Source organism: Hyperoodon ampullatus (assembly GCF_949752795.1).
Source record: "Hyperoodon ampullatus genome assembly, chromosome: X".
In the NCBI taxonomy this organism is placed as follows: domain Eukaryota; kingdom Metazoa; phylum Chordata; class Mammalia; order Artiodactyla; family Ziphiidae; genus Hyperoodon; species Hyperoodon ampullatus.
The window spans coordinates 95,968,577-95,990,770 of record NC_136913.1 but is presented as its reverse complement, the minus strand read 5'-3'; the positions used below and the strand labels follow the sequence as shown (position 1 = coordinate 95,990,770).

The 22,194-nt window shown below is 42.8% G+C and overlaps 1 protein-coding gene across 8 annotated transcripts in view; it reads left to right on the top strand.

Annotated features, from left to right (window-relative positions):
• The window catches only part of CHRDL1 (chordin like 1), a gene marked incomplete at both ends in the record, with an annotated part of 119,815 nt that overhangs the window by 30,694 nt on the left and 66,927 nt on the right, over positions 1-22,194 (top strand). For all 8 annotated transcript variants that reach the window (XM_079726980.1, XM_079726987.1, XM_079726984.1 and 5 more), the window contains 2 exons: positions 1,598-1,710; positions 4,342-4,435. In XM_079726980.1, the coding sequence (XP_079583106.1) occupies positions 1,598-1,710; positions 4,342-4,435 (207 nt within the window). The remainder of the gene's footprint in view (positions 1-1,597; positions 1,711-4,341; positions 4,436-22,194) is intronic.

Genomic DNA, 22,194 nt, shown 5'->3' with positions numbered 1-22,194 from the left:
TTATCTTGTGGGAAGCTGGAAAGAATCACAGAGGGTCTTTGAAGCAATAAGTGACACTTGAGGCATTTATCTCAGTGTAGTTTTAATTTGAATCTCTGATTACTAATGAGGTTGAACATATTTTCCTGTTTATTGCCTGCTCTCATTTCTTCTCTAAATTGCTCTTCATGTGCTTAGATCATTTTTCTATTGGATTGGTTGGTCCTTTACTTATTGATTTGAATAATTGGAAAATATTCCAGATGCTAACACTGTATTTATATTAATAATTTATTTGTTGGAAATATCTTCTTGCTTATCTGTCTTTATTCTTTCAGTTTTGATCATCAAGGCAGTATCTACTGGGGAGTGTGTGGGGAAATTAATGTGCTTGCAACAAGAGGTGTCTCAGTTTATTTTGACCTTGTATGATGGGAAGGAGGATGGGAAGCAGGAGACAGAAGAGGATGGGATTGGAAGACAAACCACATGATTTGGAAATTCATTTACTAGTCATTTGTTAGTTACTTACAGTTATTGGCCACAGTGTGCTGGGCCATGTGATAGATGGAGAGTGAAGAATAAATGTTTTTTACATTTGAGGACCTTTTACCTTAATGGAGAAATGAGAGATGTAAAATAAGACAAGTAACACAGTATGTGCTCAAGTAACTATGGTACAAGATAAGCTGTGGCTATGAAAAATTATATTCCAGCAAAGGGGAAGGAAACATTACTTTTAGTTAATTGAGAATTGTTGAAGCAAGAAGTCTATACGTTGAATGAGAACAAGGACTGTGTGTGTTTCTGCTCAGCATTTTATCCCCAGCACTTAGCATAGTGCCTAACAAAGATCAAGTGCCCAAATATTTGCTTAATGATGGAATGATGTTAGCATGTGTGAGCAAAGCCTTTTATAGGGACCTAACACAATGTGTTTAATTCATCACTCTACACCACCACCAGGCAGCTCTGAGAACGTTCTGATAGATCAGCATTTCAGACATTAGCTTCCATTTCCAAAGCAAGGGAGCACAACTTTCTCCAAAAAGACACAGGGCATGCTCCCTTATCTTACTGTTATAATAGCAGTAGTCAAGATTTTGGCTTCACTGTCAGGCAAACCTGAGTTTGAGTCTCATGTCAGTTACTAACTAGTTATATGACTCTTGACTTCCTTCGCCTATAAAATGAGACTAATAGGGCTTTGCTGGTGGCGCAAGTGGTTGAGAGTCCACCGGCCGATGCAGGGGACACGGGTTCGTGCCCTGGTCCGGGAAGATCCCACATGCCACGGAGCGGCTAGGCCCGTGAGCCATAGCCACTGCGCCTGCGCATCCAGAGCCTGTGCTCCGCAATGGGAGAGGCCACAACGGTGAGAGGCCCGCGTACCACACACACACAAAAAAAAAGAGACTAATAGTGCCTACCTTACTGGGTCATTGTAGAATCAAATAAGGAAAGCATGTAAAATACTGAGCCATCATAGGGGTTCTATAAATATTCCCTATGCCTCTTCTCTTGATGTACACTAAAATGGATGGAACCTGTGATTGCCTTTGGATTTTGGGATTGGTCCATGTTTTCTAACCGGCATATTCTATCTCTTCCCTCACAGATTCAGAGACATATTGTGTGTTTCAAGACAAGAAGTACAGAGTGGGTGAGAGATGGCATCCTTACCTGGAACCTTATGGGTTGGTTTACTGCGTGAACTGCATCTGCTCTGAGGTACAATCTCCAATGGAATTTGATTTCCTACTTTGCTCCTCAGCATGCAGAGATGCTTTCAAGTGCCTAGATGGCCAGGGAGCATGAGTGATAAAAACGTAAAAGAAGTTAGGAAGCAGATTGTAAGGAAAAATACACATCTCCTATCTTTTTCTTCTGTTGCCTTTTGGCTTGATTTTCATGGGATCTCAATGAGTTATTTGCTATAGATGGATACTTAATGGTCTCTTAGCCAAATGATATAGGACATGGAAAAAGTGGAGTGGAGGAGAAAGCTCAATATAATGCCTGGATTGTGAGACAGTATCATTTTTGAATACCACTTTCAAGCCTGGCCTTTAGAGAAGAGATTAGGACAGATTATAAACTGGTTCATATGGAGAGTGTATTTTATGTTATTTCAGCCAATGACTGTAATTAGGATTGAGGTTGTTAAACCCTGGCCTGAACCTTGTGAGGATTAGAGTTCTCTTGGCTTGGCCTTGGCTCCAGTCCAGTCACTCAAAGAGGCATTTGGACAGCTTAAATGCTATGTTTGCAATAGCCAAAGCAGGTAGTCCCATCTTTCCATGGCCCTGACCCAGGACCACAGCTATGGTGCATCTTTCCAAACAAGCCTCTACCATCATATACTAGGCCAGGGTTTCTCAGCTTCAGCCCTGTTGACTCTTGGGGACAGATAATTTCTTGTTGTAGGGAGCTGTCCTGTGCATTGTAGGATATTTAGCAGCACCCCTGGCCTCTATCCACTATAAGCCAGTAGCATCAACCCCAGTTGTGACAACCAAAAATGTCTCCAGACACAGCCAAAGTTACTTGTGGAGCAAAATGGCCCCTGGTAGAGAACCAATGCATTCGGCCAATTGGGAAAGGAGGCCTTGTAGTAGGCCTTGAGGATTGAGAATTCTGAACATATAGAAAGAATTTTCAAGACTAGCCTCTCACTTGAGACCTCATGGATGAAGTGCACCTCCTCGCTAGCGCCCAGGTAGAACAGGAGCACTCACTTGCAAGCCTGATTCTTTTGCCATTTGAATAGAAACTTGGGCTTTCAGAATTTTGAGCATGTGGGAACCTAACCTTCAGGCAACATTAGGTGGTCTTAACAGGCCACAGGGCTCTAGAATCAAGAGAGACCAAGCTTCCAAGCCTGGCTCTGCCACTTCTGAGCTGTGTTATGTTCAGCAAGTTATCTAACCTCTCTGAGATTCCTTCAACTTCATCTCCTTTAAAATAGTATAATGGTATTACCTATTTCATAGGGTTATGGTATGGATTAAATTCACTAATCCATCTCAGTCACCTAAAACAGTGCTTGGTCACAGTCAATATTCAAGAAATGCTAACTGCATAACATCACTATCATTATGGTTATTATTTTTATTAATCTATTAACTCTAGAACAGAAATCAGTATAAGGCATTAAGGCGGAATCAGTTGAGACCTCAGCCAGGTGCAGTGATTTCTGATATGCTTTGGTGATCTCGCTTCAAGAGGATACCACCTGGCTCTGAGGAGTGTGACATGTAAGGAGGCTCCGTGGTGTTTCCAAACGCAATGCTCCAAAAATTTATTCTAGAAAATGAGAGAAAAGAAAAGAAAAAGATTTGTGGTAAGGTGATTCAAATTTGGGTAAAAGAAGCCTGCCTCTTTAAATAGCTAGAGCAGTTATTAAATAGAGCATCTGGAGACTGCTTAACTGCCTGGTATGGCATGGTTGTGTCAGATTCTTGACCCAACGCATTGGAAATGGACAGCTAACCCTTGGGGGCTGAGGCTTTGCTATCTTCAGGGCAGTGAAAATGTTACTGTGATCCCAATGCCAATGGCCCAAGTGCTAGGCATCTTCTGTCTACATCCTCTTCATTACCCTCTTCCCCCACAAGAGCCTGATGGATACAAGTAACCCGTACTTCAAATGAATTATAGATGGAAAATGTTAATGCAAAATTGATTTCCAAAGTCTTCCTTTGTTCTGAAAGCTGTCAGAGCTAGGGATCTTGTCACTGTAAATCAGGCAGGGACCCAGTCACCCCCTCCCCCAGTCATACTAGCTAATCAGTTCAATTCCAAACTCTAGCTTGTTCTCAGCAAAATTCTGACTTGAAAAGGAAATGAGAAGAGGGAGTACTCAGTCTTCGGGACCAAGGCAGAGTTATGTGGAATCCAGGGTCCATGTGCTAGGGCTATCTCCTTGCCCAGGGGTGGGTAGCAGCTCAAGGGACCCATTGCTCATTAATCCCTTCCTTCCATGACATTGGGCAGGTGATTATGAAATCACACTAGGCTCTTGGAAAAGACGTGAAGAACTGGGGAATGGTAGAAACGTCACAGAGCCAAGTCAGAAGAAGCCTCCCAGTAATTGTGGGAGGCTTTGAAAACTGGGGCAGTAGTGATCCTTAGAAAAATATGCCAGTAAGCTATCAACCAACCAGATAGCTATCAACCAGCTATCACAGCGGAGGTGCTAGTGATGAGAAAAGGAAAGAAAATGCTGATTTCATTCAGTTTCTCGGGAATGTGTTATTCACTGTCTGGGTGAGTCCCTGCATGACTGTTTCCCAAACTGGCATGATCCCAGTGACCTTGAAAAACATTTATTTTGTTATTGTTGTTGCCTCTCTCTTTCAGAACGGGAATGTGCTTTGCAGCCGAGTCAGATGTCCAAGCCTTCATTGCCTCTCTCCTGTGCATATTCCTCATCTTTGCTGCCCTCGCTGCCCAGGTAAACCAGTTTGCCTCTTTCTTTCCTGGCTCTCCCTCTTCCACCAACCCACCCCTTTTCTCTAATTCCTCAGAAGGGGAAACTTCCAGACAGGAATAACAATAGGACACTTTCAGGCAGCGCGTGCACTGGCCTCTAAATACTGTTTATAGCCCAAGTGGGCTATTCAAGGCTGTAATAAGTTATTGGGTACCCAGTAACAGATTTTCATTAGGCTTTTAATCATTTGAAGGTGGATGTCAACTGGGGGAAGGGAATTGTGGCCCAGAGATTTTTCTTCCATAAGCAGCCTCTTCCTGCTGTGGGCAGCAGACACCAGGGGAGGTGTAGCATGGAGGCACGTGTCCTACACAATTAGTGCTGGAATTGCATTTGAGCATAGCTTCTAAATGATGAGGGGCTATTCAAAAAATCAAAGGAGCTGAACCAGTGGGGTTTATGACAGTATAAAGCTGCCTGCCTGCTCCAGACTGTACAGTTATTATGTATACATTGTTCAGAGCAAGGCTAAGGGGAAGGCAGGCAGAGACTTTTTCCCAAGGCTATTAGGACGTCTACCTTCACGGTTTGTGGCTAGGGTGTTTGAGGCAGGGGCTGTCTCAGTGACACTTTGTTCACGTCTGGGGCCTGGCTCCCACACCAGAGGCATGCAAGCACGGAATGATTCAGAGAATGCCCATGGGCCTGACAGCAGCCCTAGGTAAGTGATCATCTTGCCATATAGGTATTAGAAGCTGTGTAGTCCTGTGAGTTGATTCTGTTTCCCTTGAGGACAGAGTTGGGGTCCATGGGTGGACTTTGAGGGGGTTAGCAACCTTTTAAAATTGTTTGCAGTTTTTGGTGTAACAATGTATGTGTGTAAATTCCTTTAGAGAAGATCCATAGCTTTATTGGTATTCCTAAAGGGGTGTTCATGACCCTAGAAACACGAAGAACCACTAGCCTCTGGCATAAATGGTGCTTTTTAAAAGTAGTGAGGAACTTCCCGAACTTACAAGAAAGAAACCAAAAGTGTCAGGGCAAAAATGCTAGAAATGAGGCTAGGAATGAGGTTCAGTGACAACTCGGTTAACTGAAATGTTACAGGAATGGAGATTTTGTTGAATAGAGAAGAAACCCCCAAGCCCTTTTTGTCACCACCTTTATAACTTATACTTTCTCATTGGTAAATACACTCTAATTCTTTGGGATTCTTTCCCAGATGGCAAAAGATCATGCCATGTCACAGGTTTATCATTCTGAGTATTGGCGACCATAGTATCTGCTTCAAGATATGAGAGACTGACTTGGCATATCATCAACCTACAAGTTGTTCTTTGAAATAAAATAAATCCCTCAATGAAGTTTACCATTCTTGTGTGTGTTTATTTGCTTCTTCTATTTAAACTGGATTACAAGGGTGTGGTATGGGAGGATTCTTTCTTTTTTTTCATCTGGCAGGTCGCCTGTCAAATAGCCTTATAAAAGCTGCTTATCCCAGAAGTCTCTAAAAGTGGTCTAATGTCATAGGAATTGATCTAAATGGCTGTGCAGAAATTGTTCTTTCCTGGGAAGGAGGTTGGGGCAGGGCCCAGACACAGAGCATAGGGTGGAAGTGCACAGAGTGGAAGATGGCTGTCATCTACCCCACCTGCGTAACAGGAAGCAATTACTGAGAAAAACGGAAAGTATAAGCTAGCAGTTCTTTTGAGAGAAAAAGAAAGTATTAAAAGAATTGAGGTCATACGTCCTAGAAAAGATAAAATGGAAAGAAATAAACACCATTATCTTTAAGACTTTAAAAGCCCATTTTATGGAGTATAGAAACCAGCTGTTCATTTCCTTTGCCTTCTTGTTCTTGCAGGTCACTTCCTTGTGAGTTCATTTTTCTTGTTAACTGTAACCTTTAACAGTTCTTTCTGTGGGTAGTGATACTGAAGTTCCCTAGTCCTTATATGCAAAAATGTCTTTATTTTGCCCTCATGTTTTTAAAATATTTATTTAGGCTGTGCTGGGTCTTAGTTGCAGCACACGGGATCTTTAGTTGCAGCAGGCAGGATCTTTTTTTTTAGTTGTGGCATGCAGACTTCTTAGTTGTGGCATGTGAACTCTTAGTTATGGCATGCATATGGGATCTAGTTCCCCGATCAGGGATTGAACCTGGGCCCCTTGAATTGGGAGTGCAGAGTCTTAACCACTGGACCGCCAGGGAAGTCCCTTGCCCTCATTTTTGAATGATAATTTGGCTGGGTATAAAATTATAGGTGCACGTTTATTTTCCCTCAGCACTTTGAAGATATTAATAAATGGTTTCTTGACTTCCTTTGTTTGTGGATAAGAAGTCTGCTCTTTGATTATAGTTCTTTCATAGGTAATCTGTCTTCTTCTTCTTCTAGCTTTTAAGATATTCTGTTTTCTTTGATGCACACAATGAGGTGTTTTGATGTATGATTTGTTTTTATTTAGCCTGCTCAGCACATGATTTTTTTTCAGCCAAAGGACTCAAATTTCTCTTCAATTTTAAGTCATTATTTTTGTGAAAATTACCTCTCCTTCTCTCTTTTTGTTCATTCTTAATCTTGTCTTTGGTATATGTCATTGCAGCTCATTTAATTTACACTCTGAGTCTCTTAATGTCTCCTTTATTTTTCCCCCTAATGATATATTGGAATACTCCCTAGAATGATATATTACTTCAACTCTGTCCTCCAATTCATGAATTCTTTCTCCAGCTTTTTCATGTCTACTATATAGACTATCTGTTGGGTTTTATTTGTTGTTTTATTTTTAATAACTGGATTTTCCCCAATAACTGTGTTTTGAATTATTGATATATAAAAATCTACAAATTGCCATTTTATAAAACCCCTGTTATTGTTTCTTGGGGTCTTATTCTCTTATTTATTTCTTTAAGGTATTTAAATATTTATTTAAAGTCCATTTCTGATTGTTCAAATATCCATTTTTTTTCAGCTGTGAATTCTCACTTTCATTGGGTTTCTTGATAGCTTTTCTTAGTTCCAGATTTCCCCTTGTTTTCTAAAATTTTTGTTTAAAAACTCATCATCCGTGGGGTTTTTCTCTTGCATAAGTCCTTCCTTTCTTGTGGTAGCAGTTTCAGGCCTTATAGTTCACTTAGCACTAAACCAGGTCATAAGTTGGTGTCCCAACTTGGGCTTCCTCATATCTAGATGGTCTATTTCTATCTCTGTTTTCTTATGCAGGGCTAGTCCCTGATAATGATCTTGGATTGGGACCTCAGCTGCAGCTGCCCATCTTGGACAATCTGTCCATGTGAGGGAGCCATCTTGGGTGGGCAGAGCTATGTCAGCCCCTGTTTACATGTGAGGAGTGTGACTCTAGTCCCCAGCTTTACATAGGAAGCCATTTATAGGCCATAGTTCTTACTCAGCTGTCTGAATATAACTGTCTATATCTGGTCCCAGCTGCCAGTGGACCATATCACTTTGGCCCCCATTTATTGCTGTACTTTTGCCTGTGTTTTATTTCATAGAGAGTTTACTTTTGTTTCTGAGGATGATTTTGCAGTTTTGCAGTTTTATTTATTTATTTATTTATTTATTTATTTATGTTTACTTTTATATTTTGTCTCTCACTCTTCTTTGTTCAGAAAATAGCAGGGCGTTTTCTCATGTGCTCTCTATGCCATATGGAACTGGAATGCAAACCAGCTATTTTTTTTTCTGTTGAAGATAAAACAAGAATAAACAGGTTTAAACCATAGCAGAGAAGAATGGAGTTTGATAAAAGAAAGAACTTTGGGACACAGTGGTTGTTAAATCCTAGAATAAATGACTAAGGAGAACTTTAGTCTCTTTACTGCATATTTCTGGAAATAAAAAGCTACCCACGCATTTGAGAGAGTTGGCACAGTTTTGCTTTGAGACAGGGCAATGGATGTGATGAGTCCTCTGTATTCCTTCCACCCCAATGATTATTAGACGTGAGGAAACTCATGCCTTCAGGGCCACAGGAATGTTTGGTCAAAGGAAGGGGCTCTAGTTTTCTGTCTTAAGCCAATGGAAGGCACTGTGATGAAAACGTCTTCACTGAAAAATAGAATATTTAAAGCCAAGATGATGAACAAGTTCTATATCAAAAAGGGAAAACAAACAAGGAAGGCATATATGCAAGGTTTTACATACTATCCTACAGCAGTAGCAGCTTCAGGGAGTGTTTACTGGGTAGTGATGGACTTTGTGGGAAGGGTCTACCTGCCATGCCTAGAGCCCATCTTCCATTGGCGGGAACAGAGGAGACTTCACCCCCTATCTGTTTCTGTGTGTCCCAGGGCTCTTGCTTTCTAAACTTCTTACCCCCTGAAATTTCCAAGGTTCTCACCTGCATTTGAGGTTGTCTCCTGTAGCTCCTGCTGACCCGTGGAAATCAGAGTATGCAGACTGCTTTTCCAGAATTACGAGAGAAATCGATACCGATTCCCATGAAGAGCAAGTGAAAACTTTTTCTCCAGCACTTCCCCAGGCCTCCATGGCAGAGATCAAGTCTTGGTCACATACCACAGGGCTCTACTGGGTCCAGAGGCTGGTGCTACGTGGAAGGTAGAACATTCATAATGAAAAGGTCAAGACTGCACAGGAGTGATAAAGGTCATTAAATTCATCCCAGTCTCTAAGCAGGAGTCTCTGTTGTCCCTGATGAAAGATTTGTAGGCATGGAATTCCATATCTTCTCTTTTGGGGGAGTTGAGTGGTAAAGGGGGAAGGGGGAGAGAAAGAATATGACTTGCTTCCTTCTGTTCTTTATGTATAATTTTTATCACCAAAAGACGACTTTTATAGTGACCAGGAGCCTAAATCACGACATTATCTAACAGTTTTCTTTCTTTTTTAAAAATTTATTTTCTTATTTTATTTATTTTTGGCTGTGTTGGGTCTTTGTTGCTGCACGCGGGCTTTCTCTAGCTGCGGTGAGCAGGGGGCTACTCTTCGTTGCAGTGTGCGGGCTGTTCATTGCGGTGGCTTCTCTTGTTGCGGAGCATGGGCTGTAGGCCGTGGGCTTCAGTAGTTGTGCCTCGCGGGCTCAGTAGTTGTGGCACGTGGGCTTTAGAGCACAGGCTCAGTAGTTGTGGCACACGGGCTTAGTTGCTCCGTGGTACGTGGGATCTCCCTGGACCAGGAATTGAACCTGTGTACCCTGCATCGGCAGGCAGATTCTTATCCACTGTGCCACCAGGGAAGCCCCACTAACAGTTTTCTGAAATGGCCATTCCATTAAGAATTTGCTATTCAGAATGAATAAACTTGGATTCCATTAGAGGTATTCCAACATTCCCAGGTCATTAAAGAGCTGTTATAAATTTGCCAAAATATCTGATTTGATCTCTTACCAGAGACCTAATCCAGTGTTTCCTTTTCAGCTAGGTATGAAGAGGTTTAGTTCTATGATATGGTTTTAATAGAGAGAGTGACAGTGTGGTTTTGCCAAGAGAGGCACTCCTCACCCCAGTCTTTCACATTCCAGGCAGGGTAAGGAAATAACCTTTCCACAGATGCACTACAGTCTGTGTGCTCCCGTAAGGAGATGCTGGAAGCTCTATGCCATTTCTCTCTCAACAGGAGTTGGGTAGTGAGCTAGCTAGTGAATACAGTCATTTCTGCTATAATGCGATATGTGCTTTTCTGAAAATCCTCCCATTCTGCAAAACTGTACACTGAAAAATAACAAGCTTAAGGAAAAAAACAGGATTGGAGCAAACAACTCTAAACTTATACAACTTTGTAACTAGAGTACTAATAAAACAACTGTACTAATAAAATACTAGCGTGGTTTAAAAAGTCACCTTAGATTTCTAATAAAGAATGTTACAGTCAGTAGAAACTTCATCCTTTAAAATGGTGACTTTAGCTTGAAGGAAAGGGGTATAAGGAAAGGTTGAGGCCGCTGAGTTATAGAGACAAGAGAAAAATGCACAAGATCAGAAAGAATCACGTGATAAGCATTTAGAAGACCGAGCATACGGCCAAACTGAGCCAAGAGGGAGAATGTGAGGTGAACAGGAATAGGATAGAGTACTGTGTTCCTTCATGGTTCGCTGATTTCAGCTGTGTTAGTGTACTTCGCATTCAGTTGCTGTCACTTGATGGTACAAAATATGAATTTGTTAAGGAAAATTATGTATGAACCAATGCAATTTCTGTTTTATACCAACATCTTTCTCTTATCTACCACTCACATATGAACAAATTTGGATTACACAAATCTATACTATAGCAGAAACAGACTACATAAGATAGGAGGTAGCTATATGGCATTTGGCCTTGGACAGTTTAGAGTGAGGGCTGCATGGCACTCAGACACTCTGAATCTGCTTTTTGGTCTGTAATCGCTGGCCTGTCTGCACATTGTGTTCCAGTACATTTATATAAAAAGGGAGTCTAGTTTTAGGACTATGTCTGTCTCCATGTCTGTGACTTCCAGTGTTTTAGGAATCAGGTAGACAGGCCTTTTTTGCTCCCTCCAGTTGTTTGTTTTTTTAAGGGCAAAGTTAAAGGGGGAGATTTATCTATTTTTAGTTGTGGTAAAGTACACATAACATAAAATTTATGATTTTAAAGTGTACAATTCAGTGGCATTAAGAACATTCATGGGCTTCCCTGGTGGCGCAGTGGTTGAGAGTCCGCCTGCCGATGCAGGGGACATGGGTTCGTGCCCCGGTCCGGGAAGATCCCACATGCCACGGAGTGGCTGGGCCCGTGAACCATGGCCACTGAGCCTGCGTGTCTGGAGCCTGTGCTCTGCAACGGGAGAGGCCACGGCAGTGAGAGGCCCGCGTACCACAAAAAAAAAAAAAAAAAAAGAACATTCACAATATTACTGCAATCATCACCACTAGCCTAATTCCTGAAATTTTTTTACTACCCCAAAACGAAACCCTGTGCCTGTTAAATAGTCATTCCCCATTACCTGTCCTGCTCCAGCCCCCTGGTGACCACTAATTTGCTTTCTGTTTCTATGGATTTTACTATTCTGGACATTTCATATAAATGAAACCATAAAATATGTAGTCTTTTGCATCTGGCTTCTTTCACTTAGCATAATGTTTTTAAGATTTATCCATGTTGTAGCACGTATTAGTAATTTATTCCTTTTTATGATTGAATAATATTTCATTGTATGGGTATACCACATTTTGTTTATCCATCAGTTGATGGGCATTTGAGTTGTTTCCACCTTCTGGCTACTGTGAATAGTGCTATGAACATTCATGTACAAGTTTTTGTGGGACATATGTTTTAGATTATTTTGAGTATATACCTAGGAGTGGAACTTCTGAGTCATATGGAAATTCTATGTTTAACTTACTGAGGAACCTCTCCCAAATTTTAAAGCTATCCCATCTTCTTTTGATTCATCTCTTTGAGTATCTGCTGCCATCCTCATGGTTGCTGCTGATTGCTGCTGTTGCCATCATCCATGTCTAATCGCCATTGTGCTCTGCTCGTTCCTTTTGCTCTTTTCTGAATTCTGTATTCACTTGCCTCCTGGGTTTGATTGAAAAAGATCAATTCCTTTTACATAATAACAGCTAATTAGCATATTATTTTCCCTTTTTTGTAAGGGAACTACAAAAGCCGTAGTATACAAGATGATTGATCAAGGGTCATTTCTTTGCCTGCAAAAGATTGGTATTTATTTATTTTTTTTTGGCTGTGCCACATGGTTTGAGTGATCTTAGTTCCCTGACCAGGGATTGAACCCAGGCCCTTGGCAGTGAGAGCGCAGAGTCCTAACCACTGGACTGCCAGGGAATTCCCAAAAGATTGGTATATTTATAAAAACTCTTTCTGGGTCTAGAGCTATCCAAAAGCCTGAGGATTCTGGAATGTTGGTCTCTGGATAGCAGAGGTTTTACTTTATTATTATTATTATCACCGTTAGCATTCTTGTACTGATTACTGAGAGGTGGCCACACAGATGTTCACTGTTGATGGGTAGATCCTCCATGTCTATACTGACTGCCGTCTTACCTCTTAGACCTCTTTCACTGTCTTCCATGGTTTATTTCCATTGTTTTCCTCATACACTTGGTCTTTGAACGCTGCAGAGTATAAAGGGTTAAAACTTCTCCAGGAAAGTGGCATCCCACTTGCCTTCTGCCAGGTGAGGTGATTTTTATCTCTGGTACACCCTGGGGATTTAGTTCCTTTTTGAAAAAGAATGTGATTTCCTGTTAGCATTCTAGAAGCCCTTATGCCATACAAGAACAAGACATTTAGGAAAACTATGGCTTTCTGTCATGGTAGAGCAGAACTCTTCTATTTCTTTCAATGGACATTAATCAAAGCTGGCCCCATGTAAAGGTGAAGAAGGTGGCACATCACTGAGGGATACTGAAAAGCCCCATTTGTCCCAAATAAATCTCCCACGTGCTTGCTATATTTAAGAAACCTCCACCACTACAATCATTCTTCTGGGTTAAGACATTATTTCCCAAAGTTTGCTGCAAGGAACACAATTTTATGGGACAATTAATAGGGTTAACTAGAGAAAACATTTATATGGTCAAATAAACGAGGGTTTCTGGATTAGAGAAAGTTAGACAGGTTTATTTTAATGCAGGACTTCTCAAAGCCTTTAGTATGTTAATATGCACTCTGAATATATAAGTGAGTGTATGGGATGAAGTATTTTCCAAACTTATTCAGCCATGGGACCTGGTTTTTGTAGAGTACTTATTAGCAGGATTAGTGTTCTTTAGTATATGTTTTAGGAAGTCTTGGATTATGCCATTCAATTTCTAAAAGTTGTTTATATTACAGCAATAAGCTATTGGTAAATACAGTATCTTAGTTTGGAGAAGTTCATTAGAGTAGCAAGCCGTTTTAGAACAAGACCCTAAATTAATATTGCTTAAACTTTAGTGTGCTTAGAGGGATTTAATAAAATGCAGACTCCCGGGCCCTACACTAAAAATTCTGATTCAGTTGGGCTGTAGTGGGTATTCTGCATTTTAAACAAGTGCCTCAAGTAATTCTGTTGCACTTGGATGGGGGACGGGTCACTATGGTAACAGGGCCCAGGGGAGATCTTGAGGTGAGAGCATTGCCTGCATAGAGCAGTCCTGGGCAAGATCCTGGGCAAGGCCCTGTGCATCTGCAGAGAGCTGGGGGCAACTTGACAACATTGTTTCTCTGATAATGGGGAGCACAGGCACCCCCAGAAACATACTTTGCCTATGTGACACTCCTCCAGGACCAACCCCGCGGTAACATGTACTCACTGTTCCCTCTGGCTGGTCTCCCTGCTTTCCCAGAGCTCCCACCCAGAGCCTTTCTTGTCTGCCATCGTCCACATTCAGAGCCCCTGGCTGTCAGGTCCAGAAAGAAGGACCCTCCGTGGGGAGCTCACCCCTCTACCCCACCCACTGTCCGTGACTTGTTGTTGGCGAGAAATGAATGGCATTTCTCGGAATTAGCCCAGGAATTTCTGTTGATAAACAAATGAAACTCTCAAAGGGAAAAGCAATCAACATAGTTTGAAATAAAATCAGTGTTTTCAGCTTAGTCTGTTTTCAACTTAGTTTGAAATAAGAGTCACATCTAGGGTATTTTAAGGAAAGGATTAGTAAAATGTCCTTTAGTGAGCTTTCTTCCTGGTTGTAGGGGTGATCCAGAAACCAGGGCCTGCTTTCTGAGTAAGCAGAGCAGGAGATGATTACCTTAGTTTCCCGTGACCTGTCCAGCCAGCATAGTGTCAGGCTCCCCTTCTCCCACCCCACCCTACTTCCCTGCCAGGTTGCCTGATACCTGAAATGCTATTAAAATCTTACAGCTTCATCTTTTGAATTCAGACTTTGATTCTTGATGAATTCATCTATCTTCGGAGGTGATAACTCTTATTAATCATTTTTAATGTAACTAGCACACAGGATCTAGAAAGCAGAATCTGATGGTAGTGAATGGGTGGTGAGTGGGGGAAGATCCTGAGGCCACTAACCTGGGTACCTGGAAGAGTTATGCAGGGGCAGGGGCGGGGTGGGGGGTAGGGGTGAAGGAGGAGCCTCTCTGTAATATCAAGGATAAGTTCTGTATTCGTGGCAGAAGACACAGTGGTTTCTAGGATGAGTTGCTAACTCTCTCAAGTTTTTCACTTTGGGGTTCTTAACTTAAAACCAATATGTTTCAGAAGTAACCAAATATCCTTGCTATCTGTTGTCTAGAGCCAAAGGGTTTCACTTCAGGGTTTTGGATGCAAAATAACTATAGCCCAGAAGATTTACCAGATTATTTGCAGCCACTAAGATAAATAGCAGTCTTTATTAGACTGATTTTCCTCTGATTTTTTTATCTAGATTTTTTACACTGTCAACTATTCCCTAAAAGTGATTTTAGAAACTGGCAGATTGGGGGTGACAGTTATTAAAATCTGTTCCAAAACCTACCTCCTCACAGGACTCCATTTCTTTGGCCATAAATTAGTCTGTTTTAGAGATATCTTGATGTGTTGTCTTTCGTCTTTGCCACATACACGTTAAGACCCAGAGAGTGGGAAGTGGTCCAGCAATAGATATGTGACTGCTGAGACAGGGTTTTTTTTTTCTGTTTTTTTTTTAGGGCTGTACTCCCTGAATTGGAGAGAGTCTATGAAGTATATGTACTGTATCTTTAAAGAAAGGGATAAATCAAAGTTGTCTGCAGGAGGGGGAGGAAGAAGGTTGGTTGGATTTTTTTTTAATTGGGGAGAAAAGGAAAGACCTCAAACTTGGGAGTAGAGGTTACTTTTAAAACAGAGAGATAAGGTGAGTGTCCCTGCAAGCTCCGTTTTCTTTCCTTTAGCAAATTCATGCAGCTTTGAATTCTTCACATTCACAAGATCCTGCCTTCAGGGATCTAAGGCCAAACCAGAGTCCACGCTCACCACCCTACCTTTTATAGGCGGTATTCCTTTAGTATTTCAATAGGAGGGAAATGGGGGTTAGGGTTAGGGAACAAGACGGGCAGGGAAATGGGGCTTGCTTTTTTCCTCGCTTTCTTTCTCTATTTCCCTTCCTCCCTCTTCCCTCCCTCTCTTCCTTCCTTCTTTTTAAAAAATCTCTTTTTTATTTTTAAAAAATTTTATGGTAACAAAGTATGTATAACAAAATTTCCCATTTTAATCACTTTCAACTGTACAGTTCTGTGGCATTAAATACACATACATTGTTGGACAGCCATCACCACCATCCATCTCAGGAATTTTTTCATCTTCCCAAACTGAAACTCCGTTCTTATAAGCCACTCCCCATTTCCCCCTCCCCCAGCTCCTGGCCACCACCATTCTACTTTGTGTCTCTGTGAATCTGACTCCTCTAGGAACCTCATATAAATGGAATCATACAGTATATTTCCTTTTATGCCTGGCTCATTTCACTTAGCAGAATGTCTTCCAGGTTCATCCATGTTGTAGCATGTCTCTTTTTTAAATGGGGACAAGAATGGAAAAGAAATTTGAGAAGAGGCTGGTGGTAGAGATGAGAAAGCAAAGTCAGGAGATAACCAAGGGGTCTTAGAAGAATCTAGCAAATGTTGGTTTTCTGAGCATAGTTTTCATAGGATGAGGAAGACTGCAGAGACCGCATTGTCTTTGACAATGACAGGTCTGACAAGCAGTAACTGCCAGTAATGACTGTGAAATGCTGGGTTTTGAAAGACAGACATACTCATTATTAATGTTTCCCAGGGAACTTCAGAGAGCATCATGTATTAGGAGCTGATTACTGGCAGGTTTTGTTATCTTTTGGAGAAATCCATAGGGGTAGAACTGTATCCATGTTTCCCTTTACCTGGAGAAGTACATCTCCGAAAGGACCTCCTCTGAGATTGCTTTCTGAGGGCAGTCACGTCTGGAGCTATTCAGTATGGTTTTATTAGAAAGATTATTAAAGGATTAGAGTATCAAACCTATGAGGCAATGTTGAAGGAAAAGTGTGATTACTGAGCCTGGTGAAAGAAAGACTAAAGGGACTTCAACAAACTTCAGAAAGATAAATGGGTCTTAGAGGATGCTGATTAGCTTTCTCCTTCCATCTCCAAACGGGGAGAGTGGGCAAAAATGAGCTTCAGCATAAAAAGTTAGGTACAAGGAAGGATTTCCAGGCTTAAATAAGGGGAGCAGAAGTCTTTTGAAAGTCAGTAGATTATATCTCAAGCTTAATGCTGAGTAAGAGCAAGATGCACCGACATGCACAAATGCATGTAATGAGATTCAATTAACATGAGGTTCAAAACAGGCAAAACTAAACTATATTGTTGAGGGAGGTGCATAAATGTAATAAAACTATAATGAAAAGCAAGGAAGTGGTTGTCCCAGAAGTCAGGATTGTGGTTACCTCCAGTGGGGAGCGATGGAGCCTTCTTGACCTGTGTGGTAGTTACAAGGGTGTTGGCTTTATAATCCTCAATTCAACTGTACATTTATGTTTTAGGTCTGTCAGTTGTATTTCCCAGCATAACATATTTTTAAATGGCACTACATTTTCATTTGTTTTGGTGATTATGATTGGAGGCAAAAGGTGACCAGAAGACCTTTAAATGTTACAATTGAGCAGAAGATTGTGTATGTGCATATGGCTGTTTGGGGACTACTATTTGTGTTTACTTGTCTATATTATTTTGGTCTTCTTGTTGTGTGGTTTGGTTTGGTCTGGGTTTTGTCTGCTTGTTTTTGCACAAAGCAGAGCAATACCAAAGTCTGGAGAAGGGTGTGCTCTCTGTCCTTCAGGTATGCCCTTGGAACTAGGAAGAAGGCATTTGGGGGCATTTGGGGCTTTGACTTCCAAGCTGCAGAGTGCACCAGTGTGTTGGCATCTGGATGAAGCCATCTGGCTTTAGGTCTATATCACTGACTAGAGGGCCCATTTGGCTTCCAGAATCAGGACCACATTTGGGATGGAGAGAGAGCTCCGGTTGTATGGGTATGACATTCCCTCCCCCCAGGTGAGGCTGTACTGTGCTATCAAGGTGGGGGAGGCAGGAAGGCACACAGCCAGTGAAGAGATGGGGTCTAACCCTGCTCTCCCCCTAATTCAGTGTGGGACTTTCACAGAGCCGGCTAGCGTCTTTGTGCCTGTTTTCTCAACTTGCAAAATAAGAGTGAAAATTCCTACCTTCTCTGAAGGTTTTTATTGACAGTGAAAACCAAGTGGATGTGTGAAATTGCTTTGAAAAGTATAAAGAGGTATATATATATATATATATATATATATATATATATATATATATATATGCAAGGCAGTGTACAGCAGGGGAGAGAAAGAACTTAAATCCTCAGTCCCCAGATTGCATCTCTAAGAGAGAATGCGGGCAAAGCCTGAAACTCGGTACTTGTTCCCGTAGAGCCCAATGACAGCAGCCACGTGCCCAGGCACTGACCATATGTCTCCAGCCTCAGGGAAAAGAATCTGAAAAAGAATATATATATATATAAACTGAATCACTTTGCTGTACACCTGAAACTAGCACAACATTGTGAATTAACTATACTTCAATTTTTTAAAATGGTTATAAAATAAAACTAAAAAAAAATAAGCAAAAAAAAGAAAACTGTGGGGTGTCTAAAGGAAAGAGGTGACAGGTTTAATGAGTGTCAGGCAGAAGGATAAAATAAATGGCATCACCTCTGCCTTTCTTTTCTATTTCTTTCTAATTAGATTTTCAGAGGTGCCCTGAGTGAGGGTGATGCCCAGTAATGCTGATGTTTTCAAAGTAGAGTGAGCCTTGCCAGAAACATGGGGGCAATGCTGAGAATGCACTCAGAGACAAGGTAACAATCTCTGGGCTGCCTTGAAAGCTTTACGGGTTTTTAATGTTTTTGGCTAGGTCTGACCCCTCCCGCTGCCCCCAGTCGTAAAAACATTGAGCAGGATTCTTTGTACTGCTGTGTGCTGATTAGGCTGCCATAATTCCTGTTAGCAGGCCAGGGCTGCTTCACTCCCCACTTTCTTACTAATTCACATCCTGGCTGGAGTCCATCATCCAGCACCTTGTGCAGGAGCACAGCATGACCGTACTGCAGGGGGCCTCTTAGACCACCGGGATCAGGGGTAGAAACCATTGCTGTAGTGCTGCTTCCCAACCAGGCAGGATCACCCTACCACCCTCGTGGCTTTGGAAATATTGAGGAACTGTTTTGGTCATCACAGTGGTTGCGGAATATCCTTAGCATTTCGTGGGCAGGAACCAGGGATGCTAAATGTTTCACAGTGAGTAGGAACACAATGCAGTGAAGAAGTGAGTAGGAACAACGAAATTCCAGTGGTGACCCTATTGAGAAACACTGGATAGCAGCCTCACCCAGAGAAGCCCAGGAAAGGGAGTCTCCTCCCAACCAGAGTTGATGGTGCACATCTACTCATTCATTCATTCACTCATTCATTCATTCATTTCACTGAGTACAAGCTTGGGGCTGGGTCCCACGTATGGTGCTGAGGTTTCAGAGTCCCTGCCTCAAGGACCTCACAATCTAGTGGAGGAGACAGGCATAACGAAATCATTACAACATAACATGATGAGTACCCCAGTAGAGGTATGGATGAAGGCCCATCAGACAGAGACAGGAGAGAGAGACCCTGTACAAGAGCCGGGAGCCAGGCTCCTAAGAGAGGAGTCCACATTTGACATCCAAGCTGGGTTCTGAGAGATGAATGGGACTTTGCCAGTTGGAGAAGGGGGAAGGGGAGGGCATGCACAAAGGCATGTTGGTGGGGGCATGACTGGAGTGAGTATGGACTTTGCAGGAAGGGAAGAGGCTGGAAAGGTCAGGTTGATGGAGGCCTAGTCTCAAAGGACCTCATATGTCCTAGAGTTTTTTTTTTTTAGAAGATGTTGGGGGTAGGAGTTTATTAATTAATTAATTTATTTTTGCTATGTTGGGTCTTCGTTTCTGTGCGAGGGCTTTCTCTAGTTGCGGCGAGCGGGGGCCACTCTTCATCGCGGTGCGCGGGCCTCTCACTATCGCGGTCTCTCTTGTTGCGGAGCATAGGCTCCAGACACGCAGGCTCAGTAGTTGTGGCTCACGGGCCTAGTTGCTCCGCGGCATGTGGGATCCTCCCAGACCAGGGCTCGAACCCGTGTCCCCTGCATTAGCAGGCAGATTCTCAACCACTGCGCCACCAGGGAAGCCCTGTCCTAGAGTTTGACATTACTCTGTACACCCAGCTCACTGCAGACATTGGGAGGAGGAGACATTTGTGTTTCGTACTCCCAGATATCGTTTTGCACCCCCTTTCCTCTCTCTCAGTCCTCCACATGCTCCCCTCTCTCCCATCCACTCAGCTCTCCCATTGTCACTGTCACCTGGTGGGAAGGAGGCTGGGTTACCCCTTCCGGGGGGGCTTCGCTCTTTATCAACAGATAAGGTGAATGCTTAACTAAAAGAAATCACAACCGATAGAATTCTAGATGTCAGTGGAGAGACTTTGGGGAGGGGACTTTTAAGAACCGAGCACTGAGGAGACGGCAGAGAGGCTTCCTTCAGTGGACACGCACTCAGTACCAGTGTGCGCATGTGTGAGGTGCGTGTCTGAGTGGGTGAGATCGTGTGTGTGTGTGTGCGCGCGCGCGCGAGCGGGTAGGTAAGTAGTTCCTGCCTCAAGGGACTGTTGTGAGGATTAGATGAATTAGTACGTGTAAGGCGCTTAGCACGGGGCCCAGCCCATAGTAAGCCCTCCATAAATGCAAGCTCTCATCATTATCTTAGAATACAGGGCCAGGGTTCAGTCTGGGGAAGTAGGAACACACTGGCCAGGATGGAGATGAGGCTTTTATGCTAAGACTTAGTGGCCGTGTTTGGCTAGTTTCAAATAGGTGCCTGCCTAGACCACATCCTAAGCCTAGAACAATAGATTTTTTCAGCATGTGGCTTATCAAAATGTAAATTTTGGCAAATGGAGCCATAATTTGGTGTCCATTTGGGTTTGTTTTCTCAGTCTCCACTTGGGGCACATGGCAGGTGGGAAGCTGTTGTTGTGCAGACGGGGCAGCCCTGCCCGGAGGCCCAGGTCAGCAGGTCTGTCCTCATGTGTGGGAACACAAAATAGAAGCAGCATAGCACTGAGGGCCAGAGCCAGGGAGATGCATTAGAAAGAAATCAGCTTGGGAGGGGCTGGATGAGGGAACAAAAGTCTTAGCTGAAGAAGGAATGAGCAAAAGGGGGGAAAAAAACTGGGAAGGACAGGATACATAAGATCATCCAGCTGCCCCCAAACTGAACTTGCAATGTTTTCTGTGTTCTTTTTGGAAGAGGGGGTGGCTTGTCCAGCATTCAGTGGAAACTTGTTGATTGACACCGAGTTGGGCACAAGTTCAGTGTGAGTGTGCCTTCAGCTATTTATTTGATTTTTTAAAATTGCACCCTTTGCAGTTAAGACTGTTTAGTTTCTCCTGGCACCCTGGGGCAGTGAGTTTAGATTGTTAGAATAGCAGCCATTAACACTCTCTGTGTTAGACACTGTCCTCCCTGCCCCCCTTCAGAGGAATTGGGCATGAGGTTGTTTGACACAAGTGAAATTCTCCTCTCCCCGCTGAGAGAAGCAAGCGGAGGGAGAGTCCTCCTCTGAGTCAGAGCACATTCGCCTAGCCCTCACCCCCAAAGCCTCCAAGCCTGCCTACCCTCCCCACCATCCCCCCCTCACACCGCCGTGACCCTCATGTACACACTGCACCACACTCACTCCCTCACACCCACACCCATCGCACAAGCTAGAGGAACCCTGGGGAGTCCTTGTGCCTCTCTCACTGTTCCTTTTGTTTTGCTTTGCTTTATTTGCTTTGTTTTGATTTGAAATCAGTCTTTGGGATTAAGCTGGATAATTTTTTTCATGGTATTAGTGCTGTGGAGGGAGCATGTAAGGACTTTCTCCTCAGTGCTGGCCTTGCTCGCGTCTTCCAACTAATAAATACAATACTGACTTTCACTGATCAATCACACTGGCTCTGTCAGACTCTGCATACCATACCTCTTGGGCAAATAGCCCAGGGAGCTCTAAAAGATGCATGAATTGCTGGATTATCTAGATTCTTCATAGGTCTGTTTAATAGGGAAGTTTTCATGAGAGGACTGGGAGGCTCTGGCTTTCCCAAAGGCCCTGGAGAAAGATCAAAGGAGCAGTCAGTGGAGGAAGTGTGGAGTGGCTGAGCACCCTGACTGGGGCAATCATGGTGGCCAGAGCAGAGTCCCAGTGTCTGGGATGGTCAGCGTTTCTCATAGCTAAACAGACGCAATGAGCCCAGGCCTAGGAGTCATGGGGGGGAAGTTCTGTGTTCTCTGGACATCTTTGGGGCATGTTGTCTATACCAGTGCTGTTCAGTAAAACTTTCTGCAATGATGGAAATATTCTACATCTGCACTGTCCAATATGGCAGCCACTGGCACATTTGGTTGTTGGACACTTGAAATGTGACTGGTATGACTCAGGAACTGCATTTTAAATTTTATTTAACGTTAGTGAGTTTAAATGTAAGTAGACACATGTGACCAGTGGCTTCTTCAGTAGATGGCATGACTCTAGACCATTTATTGCATACTTTTCTGCTGCATTAAATTTAAGGATGTACCTTCCATGTGTCTGTTCAGTGTCTTGCAACTAAACCTCTTGAGGGCAGGACTTATATTCTATGACCACAGAAAATTATGTCTTGAAGGGTATTTTCGTCCAGCCCCCTCCCCTCACATTGGACAAATGGGGAGACTGAGAAAGACTCTATAACTTACCTGAAGCCACAGTGCTCATTATAATTAGGGGAGACTGGAACCCAGGTCTC